Here is a 19,667-nt window from a genome sequence, read left to right as displayed (position 1 = left end):
TAAGCTCATCTATTAAGTAACTCATTTTAGCGTTAGGCAATACAGTTTAGTGTTTTCAAGCTGAAACATGAATACATGAAAAATGAAGAATTTCAATTCTGCATTTACTAGTACAGAGCCTCCCCCCGCATTCTTAGATCACAATAGAGTTCTAAGCCTGTTCCATGACCAGAGCTACTATCATCTACAGACTGAATTGACTGTGACTGCCTGCAAACAAGATTAGACATGTAAGGGACATTATATATTTTTAACATTGTTACAAAACAATTTGAGGAAGAACTACACAGCAAATGAGACCCAACTACGAGTTTACTCAGAGAAGAGGTCAGAGCCTTCTTAGCAGAAACCATAAAAATTTTATAAGTTTTCTAAAATCATATGGAAACACCTCTGAGAACTACCAAAAAAAACGGTGCAAGGGGTTGATGAACTTCACTTCATTTTTATATACCAACAATACAATTACTGCATTGTAGCTCGTAAGCAAACATGACTATACTGGCTCCAGAGCACTCCTGACAACAACACGCCGTTCAGTACAACTGGTGATCACAGCCCATGTTCACTGGAGTACAGAGACAGAAACAAAGTTCTCCCTGCTAGACAGTAAAGTACACCAGCGGCTCAGTGCAACACCATCTTCCACAGAATCAGCTCAGTAGTGCTTGGACCTTCTGCCCATACAGCACCAGAGCCCCAGTGGCACTGGAGTCACTTTAGATGCATTGTTGAAGACAATGAATTCACCGCTGAAGTCCAGAGTTAACAAACTTCTGCTGATACTACAGCACTTTCATAAGACATGCTCATGAAAATACCGACAAATACTGTGGGCGAATTAAGGGCGAACAGTTTTTGTACTCTTCTGTGATTTGTAGCCGATTCTTGTACATTTCAATACGATTTCTTGTTTACTGCAACACTGTATAATACACAGGTTTTATATGGCATCTATGCTTAACAAAAGGCTGAGTAAAACCCAAACCAGACAGTATTTTTCTATGACAAGTATATACAAAATATGCAACTTGCTACTACAGCAATCATTTCTGCTACAAATTTTCAAAGGGCATAGACATATATGCTAAAAATCAGGAAAAACCACCATTATAATGGAAAAAATTTATAAAAAAAAAAGACATAAAAGAATGAGGAAAAAGAGCGAACGAGAGATGAGAACTGGAAATGAAGTGATGGATGGGAAAGTTAGAAGAAACTATGAGGGAAAGAAAAAAAAACAAATGGTGGGATAAGAAGCAAAGATGATGGGAAGTGAAGAAACAGTAAAGGACTGGCTGCCAAAGAAGATAACATCAAAGAAGTATAGAAAGAAGAGATTTAAAGAAAAGAGACTTCAGAAACACCCACAGACAGGATTTTTGGAAAAGCTTCCATTTACTCAGATATGCTGCCACTGAACTTGATACAAAATAATTAGGTCAAGATGGATCACTTATGAAAAAACAAACCCCATAGTGAGATTTTTTTCAAAGAACTGTAGTTTTGTACCCCTTTATCCTTATGTATGTATGTAAACATACGCTTATGCTTCCATTACTTCCTGGTTGGTGAGGTGTTAATGGCGCCATGTATTTTTTTGAAGAAACTAAATGCTGCAAATAGGGTGTAAGTAACCACTCCCTACCAAGGCCAGCAGCCTGATTAGCCCCTGTTTTCTCAGGCAATGCTGAGGGATCTCTCAAGCTGATTTACCTACCAGCTGTGTAATTCTGCAAAAGCAGCTTTGATCTTCTTCACTGAATTATCCACTTCCTCTTTGATCATCATGCGATATCTGGTTAGAGAAACAGTGCAACGTTGCAAGTCTTTAACTGATTTTTCAATGTTCGGCCCTAAAATAGAAAAAAAAAAATTGCACAAAAGTCAGAAAGCTAGTTTTGGCTTTTTTGAATGAGGGAGCAGGAACAGTTTAATGTGCTGTTTGCCCAGATTAGGATGAAGTGGCTATCCTACTAAAGTCTATAAATCCAACTTTTCTACAGTCCTTCTGTGGGGCTCTTCAGTTTCTAAACATGCTTGCTTAAGTTCATTCCCCAAATAAAATAAATGTTAAAACAGCACTATTACTTCAAATTATTTAAGTTTCATTTAATATAATGTTAAATAGACCATAAATTGTTCTACTCATTTTTGATACGCTAAACATTATTCTGCTCTCGCTTTCCAACACATCTCTTCTTCCTGTACGTGCTTTTTTATCCGAGAGGCCTCAGCTGTCTGATCACTTCAGCACACAGCAAGCAGGGATCCAATTTACCTCTTTTTTTGACCGAATCATCTGTCTTTGTTTCAACTTGGGTTGTAGCATTGGATGATTTAACTGGGGAGGATTTTGACTTTGGCCTGCCTAGATTACACTGGAGTTGAACTGATGACTGAAGAGACCCATGCTGTTCTACTCCATTCGCAGTCTTTGGGTTTAATTCCACAGATACTCTCTGGTGTTCTTGACCTTTGTCTGCAAAAAAACATTAAAAGAGAAAATAGGGAGTTATAAGATTAAGAAAGATATGGAGCCTTATTGTTGAGCCTGAATGACTTCATGTTTATACACTGGAAAAAGCAAGTTTTTTTTTCACTGGCACACATTCTACAGGACCTCAGAAAGCAATGACAGAAGAGAAACACAATGGTTTTGGTTATTAAACACTAATCTGAACACATCTATGTTTCAACAGGCTAAAGAGAAAAACCAATTAAAAAAAATCAACTCTTCCACGCTGATATGAAAAAAACCACCTCATAACATAGAAAGCATACTACCAATTGTAACCTTTGCCCAAATATTAGAGAACAGAACTAGAGAGGAAGTCTGCTATGGAAAGCATGAGACTTTAATGTTGATATCTCTCTCTCACACACACACAAAAAACGTTCATCATATAATCAGCATTTTTAAAGCACTGATTAAACATTCCTACCTGAAATACTTAACTTGCCTGACTACAGATTTCTATCAAAAGCAGCTGATAAGAGGGACCAAGCAGGAACTGAAACAATGTCAAAGATCAGGCTCCTGGGTTCAATAGCTTCATCGGGATAAGATAACAATGCTTGAGCCTGTTTGGCTGCCACAAGACAACCTGGTTTACTCTTTCCAAGACTCCAAAGGGATTCATGATGTCAGCATCACGACAGAGGGACAAGCAGCCAAAGAATGGCTATGAAAACTGACAGGTAAGGTCAGCTATTACTGCCACTGTGAATTTTAGTTAAGGAAACATGCATAGAAAATGATTTGTTGTGTTGACTCATTTTTCTAATCTATGTACTCACTTTGATGAATGAATGACAGTTTGTTCTGAAGATGCTCTTTAGGCATCACTTTTCTCAGCTGATGTTGTGTGGTGTTTGGAGAAAAGGGGCTTGTCAGATTAACAGATGGATTATAGCCCACAGAGTGGGACTAACACTGCTGGGACTTAGGGATACCACCTACACAGCTCCAGGAAATCAACTAGTGACTTCTTTGTGCCCTGGCTGGGCACTAGGAACAACGTAAAGTACATCTTGGTATGCTTCCACGGCTATCACATAATGCCAGAGGAACAGAGAGGAACACCAGTGCCCACATTTCTAAACCAGCTTTTGTTTATGGGCTTGAAAAGCTGAGTCCGCAAACAGAAAAAGTATCTTACATAAAATAGTATGCAAGAAAATATCTAAAGAAGTTAAAGAAATCTGTGTATCTGTGAAAGCAAGAAACATGAGGTATGCAGCACTCTGAACATATTAAAGGTTCAATGCAGATACCAGTCTCATACATAGCCAGGAACTGTTCTGAGATAACTGCCATTAACCTCGTGCAACCCTGGCTGCATCTCACACTAATGGAGATAGCTTTGATTAATAAAGAACCTTCTTTCTCCTGTCAGTTGAGGCTGGCCTTGCTAAATAACTCCAATAGATAGTTAGAAACAAGCAGTCTTATCAGCTAAGCTGTAGAGAAAGGCCAGAGCTATTGGGTTCTGTCCCCAAGATTAGATCTTTTGAAATCTGTTGTTAAAGTGTAAAATTGTTATTTACTGCATTTAATTAGCAGCTTTGGTATACTTGTCAAGACAAATTACAGACTGACAGCTTTTTGTCTAAATAAAGTCACCTAGAACAAAGGTCACACTCTAAAAAACTTTTTAATCATCTTTTATCTGCAATATACTTTGACACTTTCTTCCAAAATGACACAGGAGCTATTTTGAAACCCAGCAGCAAGATGACCAACATAGCCTAGCAAACAATACCTTAGTACGCTGCAACTGAATTTTCAAATTTGACTGAGGACAATCACCACAATTAAAAATAGATTTGGAAAGTCTGCATCAAATCTCCGAAGACTTGGGCCAGCTAAGAAACACGTATAACGCAATGTAGGGACAAAGTCTCTCTCAAATACTTGACAGAGAAGTCAAAGGTTTGGGTAACAGTAGCTACAAGTAAACGGTCGCAGGGTTCAGTATGTGCTGGATTGGAACTTCAGCACTAGACTAATGTGTGACCTCTGCTGTATTAACCATCGAGTATTACCAGACCTGCCAGTAATGGCAGCAGCCCAAATAAAACTTGCTTTGAAATCTGCTGAGCTGCTATCTTCAAAATGAGTGGTTCATCCTTTTGTAACAGCTTGCCATTCAAAACCTTTAAAATTAAGTGAACCTCAATGGATTCTTTGGCTGAAAGAAGAAAAATACTCCCTTGAGATATAAACAGGAAGCTTGAAAGATTCACTAAAAATCACCTTACATGAAAAACAATTTTAAAAAGTAGGAAAGAGATCAGCATCTGATTTGTGTCTGGTTTTACCCAAGTCCCTGCAAAAGCAAGAGCATGGCAAGGCAACATTAAATATTCTTTCAATGCATCCATGCCTCTTCTATACGAGGGCATGCACAGAAAGGGTAGCTGTAAGTCCTTCAGATCCTGTGTTGCCAAGGACTCTAAGAAGGAGAGTTGGAGGGATTGTTCTGGTCATCATTTTGAAGTAATCTGGTTTATTGTGGGCCATTTCCCCTTCAAGATATTGAGAGACAGAGCCCCTGAACTGACTCATAATTAAGTGAAACACTCCCTAGGCCACTCCATGATGAGGCAATTTGGCTTTCCAGGGCCTTGAATTCTGTGCTTCATTTTCTCTAGCAGGTCTTGGTTCTCTGTGGGAAACCATCACACAAAAAAGCAATAACTAAAGACTCTCAGAAAAAGAAAGATGGAATAATGGCAATAAATAAGCAGATCTGAACTAAAGGTAATAGCCACATGTTCTCCTCCATCATTTTCTAGCATGGGACACATCATAGAGAAACATCAGCTCCACTGCATCCTCCCCACTGGTCCCTAAAGTCTCCTCCAGGCAGCCAGGATTTTATGGTTCTGAAAGACCTAATCTCACAGACTGCGAGCTGGTAAAAGCAAAGCTTCAACCTCATGATCTTCATGGCGAGGAAAGCAAAAGGGACTGTCAGCAGACATCTGAGTATGATCCTTCTAAGCTGTGAGCTGTCTGAAGGTGCCTGAGAAATGACTACAGCACCATTAATTTGACAGGGAATGAACCACAGCAAACAAGCCAGACAAGGACAAAACAAAGGAGATTACAACACAAGAGGGAGCAATATGAAACGGGTGCACTTTGGACTCACTTCAGCATTTCAAACTGCTTTAGAACAGTCTGTGTGACTTGTTCAGAAACCACAAGGGCACAGCTGCTGGCCCCTGATGGATCCTGATCACCCTTCTCTTCTATTTAGTTCCATTCACTTCAGCACAAATTTAACAATATGTACATAGGTGGCTTTTGACCTTTAAGAAAGTAGCTATTATACTGTCTGCAAAGACCAGGATTCTAGTGCAACTGAAAGTGAAGAAGAAACTCTTTCCTTCTCTGTATTAAACAAATTGCCAGGAACTTAGTTTAGTACGCAAGGGAAACGTGAATATTAAAGTTCCAGGGTTTCCTTTCTCTCAATTTCCTTTCTTTTCCACCTTTTTCTTTTGTTTTCTCCCTCTCTCCCCCTGTTTTTGAAAGGGCCAATTAGTAGATTTGGGATATGTGTAAAAGTTTATAAAAAATTGTAAAGCTATGGTAATATCTCATTTGTCACTCGTAAAAGCAAAGAAAGATTGAGATACTTTTTGCCCTTGGTATGTACAACTCTACAGTGTATCATGTCAAAGAGAAAAAAAGGACTCAATCCCAAAGCCACAGAAAAAGATCACTAAGAGCATAGGTACTCTTCTGCCATTCAGGTCTGTTACCCCCTAAAAACATGCATGGACTATTCAGTCTATGTATCTTTATTCACGCAGTTTCATTCCAAAAAAAAGCAACTCTTAAAAAAGTCTGACAGGAGCTTGACATATATTTATACCACAAATGTTTACATCTTGCAGAGTAAGTGGCAAGAATGCTTTTAGTATTATGGAAATGTAGAATTTTCTGGCTTATGGCGTATTCTATCCAAAGTAAGTGGGACTCTTTAGCAACAGTGGGAAGAGTATCTCTGATCCTTTGCAAGGCACCAAATTCTTAGGATAAAATTTCTTGGTATGCAGTTTGTCTATTTGGCTGCTATAGGCTGCACGTTTTCATTTAATTGACCAGAGGCTGGCGCCACCAAAGTCATCTGGAAGCAGCAGAGAATTCATTTCAGAACAATTATCCATTTGGCACATCCCTTTAAAATGAGGTTTGAGAGCTGTATTTGCAATCATGGAAAAAGGGATTTCACGGAAAGTCTTACATACTGCTTAAGACACAGGAAGAAAATACTAACAGCAGCAATAATCTAGGGCTGTCAGAAGTTTGAAATGCAAAGAGCTGAAAAACCATTACCAGTACTGACAGCAATTAAATATGAGCTTTATGAAAGGATACTGGAAGGCAAAAGCTTTCAGAGCTGCTCCCCCAGAGGAGAAGGTTTGTTTTCATTGATGTTGCTATAGCCATAACTCTGTATCTACTACAACCCAGTGAGGAAGAGCTTTCTGTGTTACTGTCCCCCAGAGTTTCAGAATCAGTATCCAGACCCTAGCAGAAACGTGTGTGTACTACGAGGCTATCAGACTACCTTCCCTCAACACAAAGGCCCTCCCTTCCCCGTTAGGAGGAGGTCTACTGCGACAGGACTATTCAGGGAAGATGAGAAAAGAAAAAAAAATGGACTAGTCTGGACTAGGCAATAAATAAATCCTGTAATATGCCACAAGCTCATACTGCTCAGATGGCTTTGTTCCAGAGGACTTCACGGCTTCTGTCACCATTTTACACTCAAGCCATTTTCTAACCCTGCATTCTTTTGTATTTATATCTGTAATATTCTGTATCAGCTGGGCTTCTAACTATAGTTTGATCCTTTTATCTCTAGAAAAAAAAGACATTTTGCAAGGAAACATATTGCAAGGTGAAGGGAGCCTACAGGAAAGCAGGAGAGGGACTTTTTACAAGGGCATGTAGTGATAGGACGAGGGGGAATGGTTTTAAATTGAAAGAGGGTAGATTTAGATTAGATGTTAGGAAGAAATTCTTTACTGTGAGGGTGGTGAGACACTGGCCCAGGTTGCCCAGAGAAGCTGTTGATGCCCCCTCTCTGGCAGTGTTCAAGGCCAGGTTGGATGGGCCTTTGAGCAACCTGGTCTAGAGGAAGGTGTCCCTGCCTGTGGCAGGGGGGTTGGAACTAGATGATCTTTAAGGTCCCTCCCAACCAAAACCATTCTGTGATTCTATGATATGAATTGTGCCCAGATATAGATCTACTTGCATGACTTTAATAGCTATGTGCATTATTTTGCATGAACATTTATCTCCAACTTCTTTTTATAATATTCTTCTTCATAGCAATAAAAATACCATGTTCTTTATGTAAATGGAGGCTTGGCTATTGCCAGTTAAAAAGGTGTCTTGTGCCAAATGAACTGACCTGTGTTTTCTGGACAGACTGGTGCTGACTCTACAAATCCTGAGCCTTTGTTCTCAAGAGAAGCAGCTTCCAGTTTCTGATTGGCAGAACCACTGCAAGAGTTGTCCTTGGAGCATCCATTCAGATGGCAGCCATATATTCCCTGGGGCTCTTGAGATGCCTTCTCAGGTCCACCATTCTTGTTTTTAGGATCTTTATTGCCTTGGTGCTGTTTAGATTTGCTTCTTTTTCTTCTATTGTTCTAAATGAAGAAATATTGCAAGAACAGAGACGTCACTCAGTGCAACTCAAACTCAAAACATAACCTGTTCTGCTGAATATATAAACCATTTCAAATAAAATCTAAAGCTCCAAACTGGTTTTCCCCTTCCTTCCACATAAAATACTTGCATTGCAACACGGTAACAGAGCCTCTGCTAGGATGCTGCTCAAAATGTTCGCAGTCACTTAGGACAAGTAGTTCCTAACCATCCAGGGGACATCCACGCAGTAACGCGGACAAACCCTTAAGGCATCACTCTTATCAGGCAGAAAGTGATCACAGAGGACACAGGTTGGCCGCTGCTACTGTAGCTCTCCCTATCATAAAGGGGAGCCTCCATGACAGCAACTCAGGGCAGCCTCCTGGTACAGCTCTGTCTTGGAGATACGTAAGCACGAAGATAATATCCCAAGTATATACTTGAAGTATCTGACTTGATAGTGTCACTAATGCACGACTCCTACTGGATGACTCCTATGCATAAGTTATTCTTACACCTGGCAGCAAAAACTCTAGCACTATAAGTGGCTGTGACTATCCAGGATACAACTGCTTATTAAAAGTGTTTCTGCACATGGGCTGTTTTGGGATTCGCTGTACTTGTCCAGGGTCACACATGTGTACACACATGTGCTGTCCCAGAAATTCTCTCAGAATGCTGAGCTAGAGAGAGCGCAACAGATGAACAGGATTAAAAATAATACACACATTGGCTTTCATGTATTCTGACTACAGGTGTGAATGAAGTCACCCATGTTAGCAAAGGCAAACAAAGTACTGGCCAAAATAAAAGTACTACATTCAACTACAGATAGCTGATAAATGGTCTGAATGCTGTGATTCTCAAGAGCAAGTTCTTACCTTCTTTCTCCCTGTCATATTCCATTCCTTTAGAACCTGAGCTGCGCTGCCTAAAGAAAGGAAAGACAAAACATTTCAAGAAAAGTTCAGCTATGAAAAAGAACAACTGTGTTCAAGAACAGTTTCTAGTCTCCTATCTGGGCAGCACTTCCATTTGTTGTTGTGAATTCTCTTACGTGGGGAGAACAAAACAAGAACCGCTGTCTTTCTCCTTTTTAGTTACCTGTTTTATTTGATTACATACGTACAGTGGATGGGCTACTTAGCACTGCTGCTTTTTATGGCCTTCATTCCACAAAGTGATTAAGTGGGTGCCCAACTTAAAGCACTAGCATAAGCCCTAGAAAAATCAACACTCAAATCTCTTGCCTGAAAAGGGAAGCATCTCAGCACCCTAATACAAACACTGGGTAAACTAGACAGTCCACCCTGACTCTAGAGCTTCCGAAAGTTGTAAAAATCTTTTGGCATTTTTATCATATACTTACTATGTGTTATCCATCATATTCAGAAGACATAAGAACACAAAAATGAAGACTTAATTGGCATTCAGAAGAGTAATTTCGTGGACTGCTGCAGAAATTCTGCATCACAGAAACACAGTAAACTTAGGCCTGGCAGAAAAAAGTGGTTAAAATTTATATTGAAAAATGATTACAATTTTGTATATTTGAAATTCTTTCTGCCAGCTCTAATGAGTTGGTTAGATTAATTTATGCAACAAAGCAAGCAGAGTCTTGGTCAGACCAGTGCCAGCTGCCATGTTAGACGAAAACTCTCCTGCATCTAATTAACATCATTATTTTGTTCTCCTGGACCCTAAAGCTGAAAATAGATGCTCAGGGTGAGCATGCAGTCTGAATTGTTATCCAAACTACTATGGCAGTATCTGCCACCATAATCCTTTTAATCACAACCAGGTTAAAGCTCTTTAAGAATCACTTTACCATCACTGCGTAATTCTAGTAAATATTAATTTATTATCCTTTCCAAATGGATTTTGTGCTCAGCCATTCTTCTCATTCACTTCAGTGAACTCTTGATAATATTAAGAAGTAATGCTGCTTTCAGACCACCATGAGTTGTCAACTTGTATTCAAGCCAAAGACGTGTGAGGTTTTCAAATGTACCAAAATTATTTTTCTATCACAATAATCCAGATCCAAGATTATCTAGTGAGTCTATTGGGCACATTAGAAAAGATTATGAGTCTTGCTAGCAGTGCTAAGCCTAATTTGTTAAACTGTGAAAAAAATACGTATGGAATCCATCAAAGCCATATTTTGTTTCCTAGATGACATGACAATGCAGACAGAAAGCCAAGAAAATTTCTATTATGTGTATAACTATACATATATCTATATTTAGTTATACACATACACACTTAGGTACAGATTTCTTTTTTTTACATACATATAAATAGAACCCTCTCTCCTAAAGGTATACTATCTTTTGACAGACACCATGTTTCAGTATGAAGAAATAAACCCCAACATTTGCTGCCCATTTTACTCCATGCTGCTGAAAATAGGCGATTTCACTTGACAGCTTTGTTAACTGTTTTCACAGTATCACCCAACACTCTTCTTGTGTCGGCTGGTGTTGCTCAGCTTTGCTTCCCTCAGCTTCCCTGTGAATACTATGCATGGTAAGGGTTGTTTTAGGGATTCACCCAACAAACCCGTTTCCTCCTGTTGGAAATGCACTAACTGTGCAAGTCCCAAAGCCCTCATTTGAGCCCATCAGTATGTTTTTTTGAACACATCTACAAAGCAGCTGAACACACCTTCTGATTATGCTTAATTAGGTAAACACTAACATAGCAGCTAAAATAAAATAGTAGTTCAAATGTTTTAACTAGAATTTCACATATAGAAGTAAATCCATAATAGAGACACTACCTATATGCCACTCCAGATACGAAGCAAGACAGGAGCTGATCTCAGGAAACTAAATTTGAACATTTCTTGATTCAGCATGCAGCAGCTCTGAGAGAAGCATTAAATGGAGGTGCTCAGCCTTTTCACTCAGCATGGCTGACCCCATGTTTTTCATTGCAGGCGGCAATGTGTTCTCTGCGATTGTGATATTTCAATCTTAGAAATTTTTGTCATTCACGTGAAAAGATACTCAAAGTGCTGGATTCATTCTATCCACAGTGGCAGCTCAATGGACACGTCTTTTCTCACGCTGTTTCCAGACAGTAATAAACACTGTCCGTTTTCAAATGCTCACTTGCAAAGACTTTTGAACTCAAGGCACAATGATCATAAACTGGTGAAGTTCAAACAAAGATCATTTGAACTCAGGTTACAACAGCTTGCTTTTCTTCAAGACTTTGTTGCACTCTTGCAAGGCTTGCTTTTGCCCCGTTTCCTCCTCATAGCAGATGACGACACATGGCTTATGAAAGCAATTCCCCTTTCGAGGGGCCATTAGAAACAACTCAGAGACCACAAGTGAGCAATGGTAACTTAAGACAAAATAAATTGAATGAAAGGAACTTACTGAATAACCAGAGCAACCCTCCACTACTTTCCCCAGGACACATATCACAGGAAAACAAAATTATTGTTAATTAGATGCATCACATTTTCCCTTCTGTGTGCGTGTGCACAAACAAACTCCGATTTCCATACATCTATCAGAATCTGACCATCTATGCAGATGCCTGAATCAAGAGGCACCACATAGATCTGATGGAAGAATTCTGATGCATTTATAAATAGTCCAGTTTGCTTGCATCTGCCTTTTGCATATTGGTAAGTAATCCCTAGTACATCACGATGCTTTTTGGCTGATATATTTTAGTAAATTAATCCAAACCAAACCCAAAACTACTCTGAAGTAAAACAGATATGAAATAAGCAACTTGTTGAGATGGCAAATCCAAGACTATGAGGCATTTTTAAGATACACAGAGCTTTTGAGACCACTGAACTCTTCTAGTATCTTTTAAGCATCCCCAAGCTACAAAGATTTTGAGAGGATTTGCTCATGGTTTGCTGCTATTCCTGCAAAGGCTTTCTTACAGACATTGGTGAAAGTTCAAAATCCTTGCCATCATATATTTATCAGAAAAGTGTTATTTATTTAAATACAAGTGACCTTTCATTAGAGATGGTCTCATGATGCAAAATACAAACTCAGATCCAGATTTAGAATGGCTCAAACTTTCAATGGAGTTTTGGTTCAGCCACTATAAATGTCAAGGCTGTTTGCAAAATTCAGATTGAGGTTTGAATGTCAATGTATGCATCAAGTTCAGGGGTTTAGGGGCCTGGTTATCTGCTTCAGAACTATCCCAAATTCTTATTAGTTACTGTATCTTCAACAGTGAATCATATTCTGACATATTTACTTTAAAGAGCATCAACTTCCATACAGAATAAAGGTGGTCAGCAACAAGACTGGCACCAAAAATTCCAAAGTCAGGTAGAACAGATAAACAGGCATGTCAAACATACTGTGAAGAAGCAAAGATGCAGACAGGAGGATCAAATTTGGAAAAAAAAAAAAAAAAAAAGAACTTTCTAAGTGTCACAATCATCTGAATTTCAGCAGAACAACAGAATATATTTCGAGCCACTAGAGACAATGAATACTTTGGCATGCAATTGAGTCTCTCATGCCTTAGTGAAAAAGGTACACTATACTCACCATCCATGAAAGCTTGAACAGCCCTGTCTACATTGTTATCAAACTGCTGCAACACCAGAACTATCTCATTATTGCTTTTGTTCGGAACAATTGATCGGATTGCATTGATCTGAAAGGAAAAAAAAAGGAAGACAATAACATAAGGGTTTATCATACTCCTTTAGACAACAAGGTGCCTTTGTGCCAATGCATATTTATATAACTGCATGTTATACATGATGTGCTTACAAGTACACAATGTATCTGTATGAAGCACTCATCCTCTCCTCACCTGGCCCATGCAAATAATGAAAACAATTTCTTCAAGAGACCAAATCATAGAACTGTGTCCTGGTTTTGGCTGGGATAGAGTTAATTTTCTTCCTAGTAGCTGGTATAGTGCTGTGTTTTGGATTTAGTTTGAGAATAATGTTGATAACATACTGATGTTTTAGTTGTCGCTAAGTAGTGCTTATCCTAAGTCAAGGACTTTTCAGCTTCCCATGCTCTGCCAGCAAGTAGGTGCACAAGAAGCTCGGGGGGAGCATAGCCAGGACAGCTGACCCAAACCAGCCAAAGGGATATTCCATACCATATGACTTCATGCTCAGTATATAAACTGGGGAAATCGGTGCTTGGGGACGGGCTGGGCATCGGTCAGCGGGTGGTGAGCGATTGCACTGTGCATCACTCATTTCACATATTCTTTATTAATATTATTACTATTTTATCTTCCTTTGCTGTCCTATTAAACTGTCTTTATCTCAGCCCATGAGTTTTACTTTTTTTTTTTTCCTGATTGTCTCCCCCATCCCACTGGGGACAGAAGGAGCGAGAGAGCTGCTGTGTGGTGCTTAGTTGCGAGTTGGGGTTAAACCACAACAAACTGGCAGCCAGTAAGCCTGGAACCAAATCCTACTCTCAGTCACAATGGGAGAACTAGTTTAATTAAACTGACAGAATTTGGCCTTATGCTTCTTTTCTAAATGTTCTATTTGCTGCCATGAGACTTGAGAAGACGCATTGCCCATACAAAGTTACAGAGGACACAACTACTTCAACAAGGCTGTTGCATGGCCTTGCTGCATCAAAGTTACGATGTGTGTTTTTCTGACATCTGGAAAACAGTCATATGCATGAAAATAGTCACAGGCTAAAAGAAAACAGTATCATTTTTAAAAGCTCTAGTGGCTGCTCAGCATAATTTCAGTTTGCTGTTCCATATATATGTGACCAGGAAGCTTGTGTAACAAAATCCTGAACAAAGTACACGGGAAGCCAAATGCTTCCTTCAGAAAACTCTGCTGATGGATGAGGTGTTACACCTACAGACGATTCTGTCATGCCATGCTTCAATTTCACAGCATTTGCTATTGCTGTATTGTCTTCAGTATCCATTTATACCAAATGGTAATTCAACCCACTGTGTTTTAAATAAAATATTCCTACTGGAACCATGTTGGTGATTTACTTTCTCATGCCCACGTAATACAGCTGAAAGTAAATAGTTACATGAAACTTAATTACTCTATTGTTTTAATGCTAGACAAACTTTACTAGGTAGTACCAAAATAAAAATACTCGGTTAAACGTAATTAGCAAAACTAACAAAAGCCTATGGTACTACTCTGAAAAAAAAACAAGAGAATCAGCGCCAAAACCAGTCTAGTTGTTCCAAATCAGCTTTTTGAGCTTCTGTGACAAGCTATCCAGAAAGAATTTACTATTAAAGATTTGTTATTGCACTGCAAATGTTTATCTGGCACCCTTCTTTGCCATCCTTCTGTGGGAATACATCCTTGATTAGGATGTATTTTATCTGCTGCATCGCAATGTTTCTGCTCATTTCTGACTGTGAAGCACTGGTGGTCTTTTCATTGTACTGTGAAATATAAATTGTGAAAAAATAATATTTTTTCACAAAGATAGATCTGTTTAAGGGAACTAGGCTGGCTTACATTGTGAGAGCATTCACACTAGCTTGTCTTAGCTGTCCATTTAGATGCTGAAGAACAACCTTTCTAGATTCCCTTTATAGAGTCTCCATCAGCAGAGACACCAGAACGTGATTCAGAACACTTAAGTGCTCAGATTTATGACCAAAACTCTTATTTTGCTGTAGTATGTTCACCCCACTCCTTAACCACCATACTGCCCTGTCCTGTATACTAACATAAGCCATGACATTTCAGGCTGTGTTAATGCTCAGTGACTGAGGGCTCTGATTCACGACGCCTGCTGGACTGAGCTTCAGCAGCACAAAAGGTTGATACTTGCTTCAGCTAAATCCACACAGGATCAAACTTCCTGGAGGATGCTTTCTAGAGGAGCTCATCTCTTTCACTGTGTAAGGAAGGCCACTTTCTGACTTCAGCACACAACTTTACTACATCTACTTAGTATGATTTACTCTGCTCCTGTCCATCATCCTACCACACATCTCTGCAGCTTCACATTTACCCACAACACATTTCAAGCAGCAAGTCTAGCCCTGGACAACTCAGGCCACAACCATAATTTAGAGGGCAGTGGAGTTAAATTGCTTGTCTACTTCCCAAGGACCCTTTCCAAAGGCCTATCTAATCATTTGTCTAATCTTGCCACCCTATGACTGGGCAAGGCTTGCCCACAAGGTAGGTGCCAACCCAACAGCTAGCTGCTTTGGAGTCTCTAGTAAACATAGGTAACTTTATATTGGAAGTTCAGACAGGCTAGGCTGTCAACAGGACCGCTTGGAACCAGAGGCTGCTGTTGCCAGAAACCATCCAGAGAATCTCTGTCTGCTCAAGCCTATCTCTTCAGATGACGTGTGCACACGGGGAGGGAAGTAGTGAGTATAGCTATGCACTGCAGGTGTTCAAGTGATAACCACCCCAAATCAGCAGGATGTGCGGAGAAAGCCCTGGAAAAAGGAGTTTTATTCATCTTCTGATTGTGAGCACAGGCATGCTATTTACTGATAAAGCTGTAACAAGTATGAGCTGAGCTGGCTCCATAACAATAGAAATTGGCACAGATGCTAGGGCAGAACAGGCCACAAGCTGCAGTCCATTTTATGTTCAAGCTGGTAGTTGCCAAACATTTCCACCATGTGGATTACATCTTCATATTCTCACAAAAATCTCCCCTCTTCTTTCACAATCATGTGGATCATCTCTCTGCCTACTCAGAATTGCATAATCTCTTTGTGGCAACTGCTTACAAGAAAAATAGTAAAAGGAAACATCTAGTGTATTCTAACCATCTTTAAATATAAGCATGGGAATTTCATATGGCTTCTAGGTCCTCCTTTGCTATGAAAGGTCTGGAAGCCTCAAGAAGCATCTGGAAACAACAAAGTGAGGCCAAGACCACAGGATGGATCAGGCAACTCGCCACACACTGCAGTTTGGAAACTTCTTAAGACATTAAGAAGAACATCTGTGGGGTGGAGAACACTGACACACAAGAACTCAACCAGGCAGACTATGTCTTAGACTACAGAATCTACTGAAGACTTTCTGTTTGCACTGTATGGTCTTTGTTAAGAATTTTTTGATCAATAGAAAAACTAGAATTAAAAGCTAAACTGTGCTTCATCCAACTAGTACTACGACTAAATACAAAAAGGTTATGGAAACATTCTAGTTGTGGAGCTAACCCAAAAAAAGCAAGACAATGATCTTAGGAAGAATACTCGCCAATAGAGAGAAAAGAAATTAAGCATGGACACAGTCCCGTTTTAGTTGGACTATATAGAAATTAGATTTAGGGAACATTAACGTACTACAGAGCTCAACAGTTCTACTGCCAAAACCCAACAATATCCTTTGTTCACTGTTGTATAAAATATACATTTGTTTATCTTTCCATTTAGAAAATAAAAAAGTTAAGAAGTTTCATGAAAAAATTCCTCAGGAAAAGAACATCAGATTGCAAAGTAAAGCATCCAGGACTTATGAAATTCCAGATCAGAAGTTGCTTACGCTTTCTTAAACTGCTTCCCTTGTGCATGTCTATGATACCCAGGATACCTACAAGTTGTTAGTGTTTTTGCTTTCCAGATTTCTGCAGTGCCTTATGTGGGATAAGATAGATGAAAACTAAAATTTGGAACCAGTAGGATATGTTAATATTAAGAAAAAAAATACATATACTGCTCTGTTCAGAAACAACAAAAGCAGATATAAACCCAGAATTCCAGAGGAGAAATCCTGAAAGGTTTTGTTCCGAAGTATTTTGTCTTAAAAAAATTTTTAGGAACAAAATGGAATAATGTTACCATATTTTTTCTGGAATTTCAAAGACAGACAGATCTGTGTGCCAGACATCAGGTCTCCAACATATGCACTGCCTGACTGATGTTTTCATCCAGAATATACCGGAATGATTGTACACAGGCAATGAAAGAGTCAGTGATATCTGGACATCCAGAAATTATTGACAAATGGCTACAGTCTCAAATTGTGACCTGACAGTGTATCTGGGAGCAGGACAAGGCATGTCGAGGGAGACAAGGCCATATGACAGCCTTAGCTTAGAAATGCAAATTTCAAGGTCCCCGACACTCCACCTCTTAGTCCTTTCACCCTGGTTTCAAACACATGTGTAGATTTCTATGACGGAAGCTCAGATTGGTATTCCAGGGCAGGAGATAATTTACAACTTTGTCTCTCTAAATTTATAGTCCTCAAACTTACCAAGAACATCCATCTTCTCAACAGGTAAGCAACAGATTATGGAACTAGAATAACTCAATATTGTATGACTCCTCATCAACAAATTCCTTTTAAAAAATACTTAACATCCTAAAGAATGGAAAAAAGTACAAGAGCCAAAGAAACTCCTAACATGCAGTGATACTGCATTAATACCTAACAGTCTGCAAGAACAAACTCACAGCAGTCTATTAGATTTATTTCCATGTATGTAAGAGAAAACAGTTTTCTCCTACTCACTGAAACCCGATCATAGGAAGAGCAACATTACCAGACAGACTACAGGGAAGTCAACTATTTTAATGATTTTGTGAATCATCCTGTCTTTATCCAGCGTAGATTCCCAGTGAACTTCTGTCATCATCTGGACGCCAGACAAGCATTCCGGGACACAAAGAGAATTCAGTAACATACCTTCTGAACCACAGATAACTGTGCTGTTAATGTCAGCATTAGTTGAGAGGCTGTCACTGACAAGTAGTTAAATTCTTGGGCTTTCCCTCCTGTAGCCTGAGCAGAAAGCACATTTCTTTGTTTACCACTAAGATGACTTGCTCAGAATTTCAGCTTACAAAAGCTACTTTAAAGCAATCACAGATCTAAAATATAAAGCTGTGATCTTGAAAACAACTGTGTATGCTCCAGAACATGGAAGGCAAAGCCCATGTCCATCTCCATTTAAACCCATGATCCAGAGACGTACCTTGCAAGCATGCACTTAATTCCTGTGGACCTAGCTACTCTTCTGGATAAGGCTAAAGTTAGTTCAAAGTTTAGCAGACTTTTAATCACTTTTCTGAGTTGAAGTCTTAAGCACACACTTAGCCTGAAATGCTTGCTCAAGCTCTGATAAAGTTGCTGCAATTTGAGCCAGGCTGCGTCTCATCAGGACCAGAATTCCACAGTCATGAGGTTGTTTTTATCAGTCTCTTACACAAATTGCAGAGGACTGCCCAGAAGTGATATCAAAATTGAAAAAGGTTCCAGGTCCTCTCAGATAAACTCTTTTTACCCCAAAATAAAATCCCCAAGGTCTGACCAGATATACTTGACTGTTTTTCTGAGGATTACTGTTAAACCATACACAATGTCACTTGGGGCAAATTTTTGGCTTGCCTATAAATTAAAAAATAAACCTTGTAACAGGCTACTTCTCAGAAGCATGGCACACAGGAGAGGAGGACACTGAAATTCTAATCTCTCATGGTATCTTACTCAAAGTCCTCAGGAACACCAATCTCATGAGACTTTCCTGGTAAGTCAAGCTCAAAAAGAAAGGCAGCCTGCCTGAAAGTTGTGACAGCAGATTACCTACTCCGCACCCAGAACCAAGCTAACATTGCTGTGTATTCATCTGAGTCCTTTAAGTTCTCTGTCAAGTTTCAAATGGTTCCCAGGCAACTGTAAAAACATGGAATCAATTGCTGCCTGTTTGCTGCTCTACTCCATCTGCTCCCCCTTGGCATCATCTCAAAGAGGATGTTTCTGGTGAATAAGTAACATATCCGGGGTTCAGAGAATTTGTTTATAGATTTCTGACATAGTGACAAATTAAACTTCTTTGCTGAAAGCTCACGGCTGTTCTGAAACCCCTGAACACAGCTGCTCTAATCCCCTTGAAGTAAGTTACTCTTAGGGTCACTTATTCAGTTAGGAATATTCTTACTTACACTTGGTTAGGAACTCTTAACACAGATCCACCTTCACTTTGTACTAAACATTAAGTTAGGAGCTAAGTTCATTTAGAAGTATGGTTAACAACAACTACACATTTTCCTACTTTATTTTTACTGCATGTCAGAAACAAATCTTTATGCACACATATACACCGTATATACCCACTGCAACTGAGGATAGGGAGCAGTGTAGGCCACATTCAGCTAGATTACACCTCCAATTGGGGTTGACCCAAATCCTGCAAGAGGAGCAGGGAAGGAGGGCTGTTTGCAGAGCTCTGCTGATTCCTATAGTCTAGGAATTTAGCATTAGCAGATGTCCTGGCTACATTAAGCAGGAAAATGCATTTTAAAAACACTTCATGGCAGAATTTAAGGTTTTGAAAACTCCTACACAAATATATTTCATAAATACAACTTGGCTTTGCTGCATGGCAAGCCTATTTCCTACATCAGAGACAGTTTTCCATAAGTTTTACTGAGCTCATCATGACACACTGAGCAAGTGTTAACATTCCCTTTGAGCAAAATAACAGCTTTGATCAGGTCTGCACCTCTCTTCCCATTACATGACCCGTTTATCACGCTGATACCT

General features: G+C 39.4%; 1 protein-coding gene across 2 annotated transcripts in view; it reads right to left on the bottom strand.

The window, feature by feature from the left end:
* Positions 1–19,667, bottom strand: part of SPATS2L (spermatogenesis associated serine rich 2 like) — a 149,661-nt gene that overhangs the window by 20,886 nt on the left and 109,108 nt on the right. For both annotated transcript variants that reach the window (XM_068407627.1, XM_068407626.1), the window contains exons 4-8: positions 12,721–12,829; positions 9,061–9,110; positions 7,938–8,178; positions 2,282–2,482; positions 1,721–1,856 (exon numbers count right to left, since the gene is read on the bottom strand). In XM_068407627.1, coding sequence (XP_068263728.1) covers positions 1,721–1,856; positions 2,282–2,482; positions 7,938–8,178; positions 9,061–9,110; positions 12,721–12,829 — 737 coding nt within the window. The remainder of the gene's footprint in view (positions 1–1,720; positions 1,857–2,281; positions 2,483–7,937; positions 8,179–9,060; positions 9,111–12,720; positions 12,830–19,667) is intronic.

The sequence above is a fragment of the Nyctibius grandis genome, chromosome 9 (genome assembly GCF_013368605.1).
Source record: "Nyctibius grandis isolate bNycGra1 chromosome 9, bNycGra1.pri, whole genome shotgun sequence".
Lineage (NCBI taxonomy): Eukaryota > Metazoa > Chordata > Aves > Nyctibiiformes > Nyctibiidae > Nyctibius > Nyctibius grandis.
The sequence above is the reverse complement of the archived record's forward strand: the minus strand, read 5'-3'. Positions and strand labels throughout refer to the sequence as shown.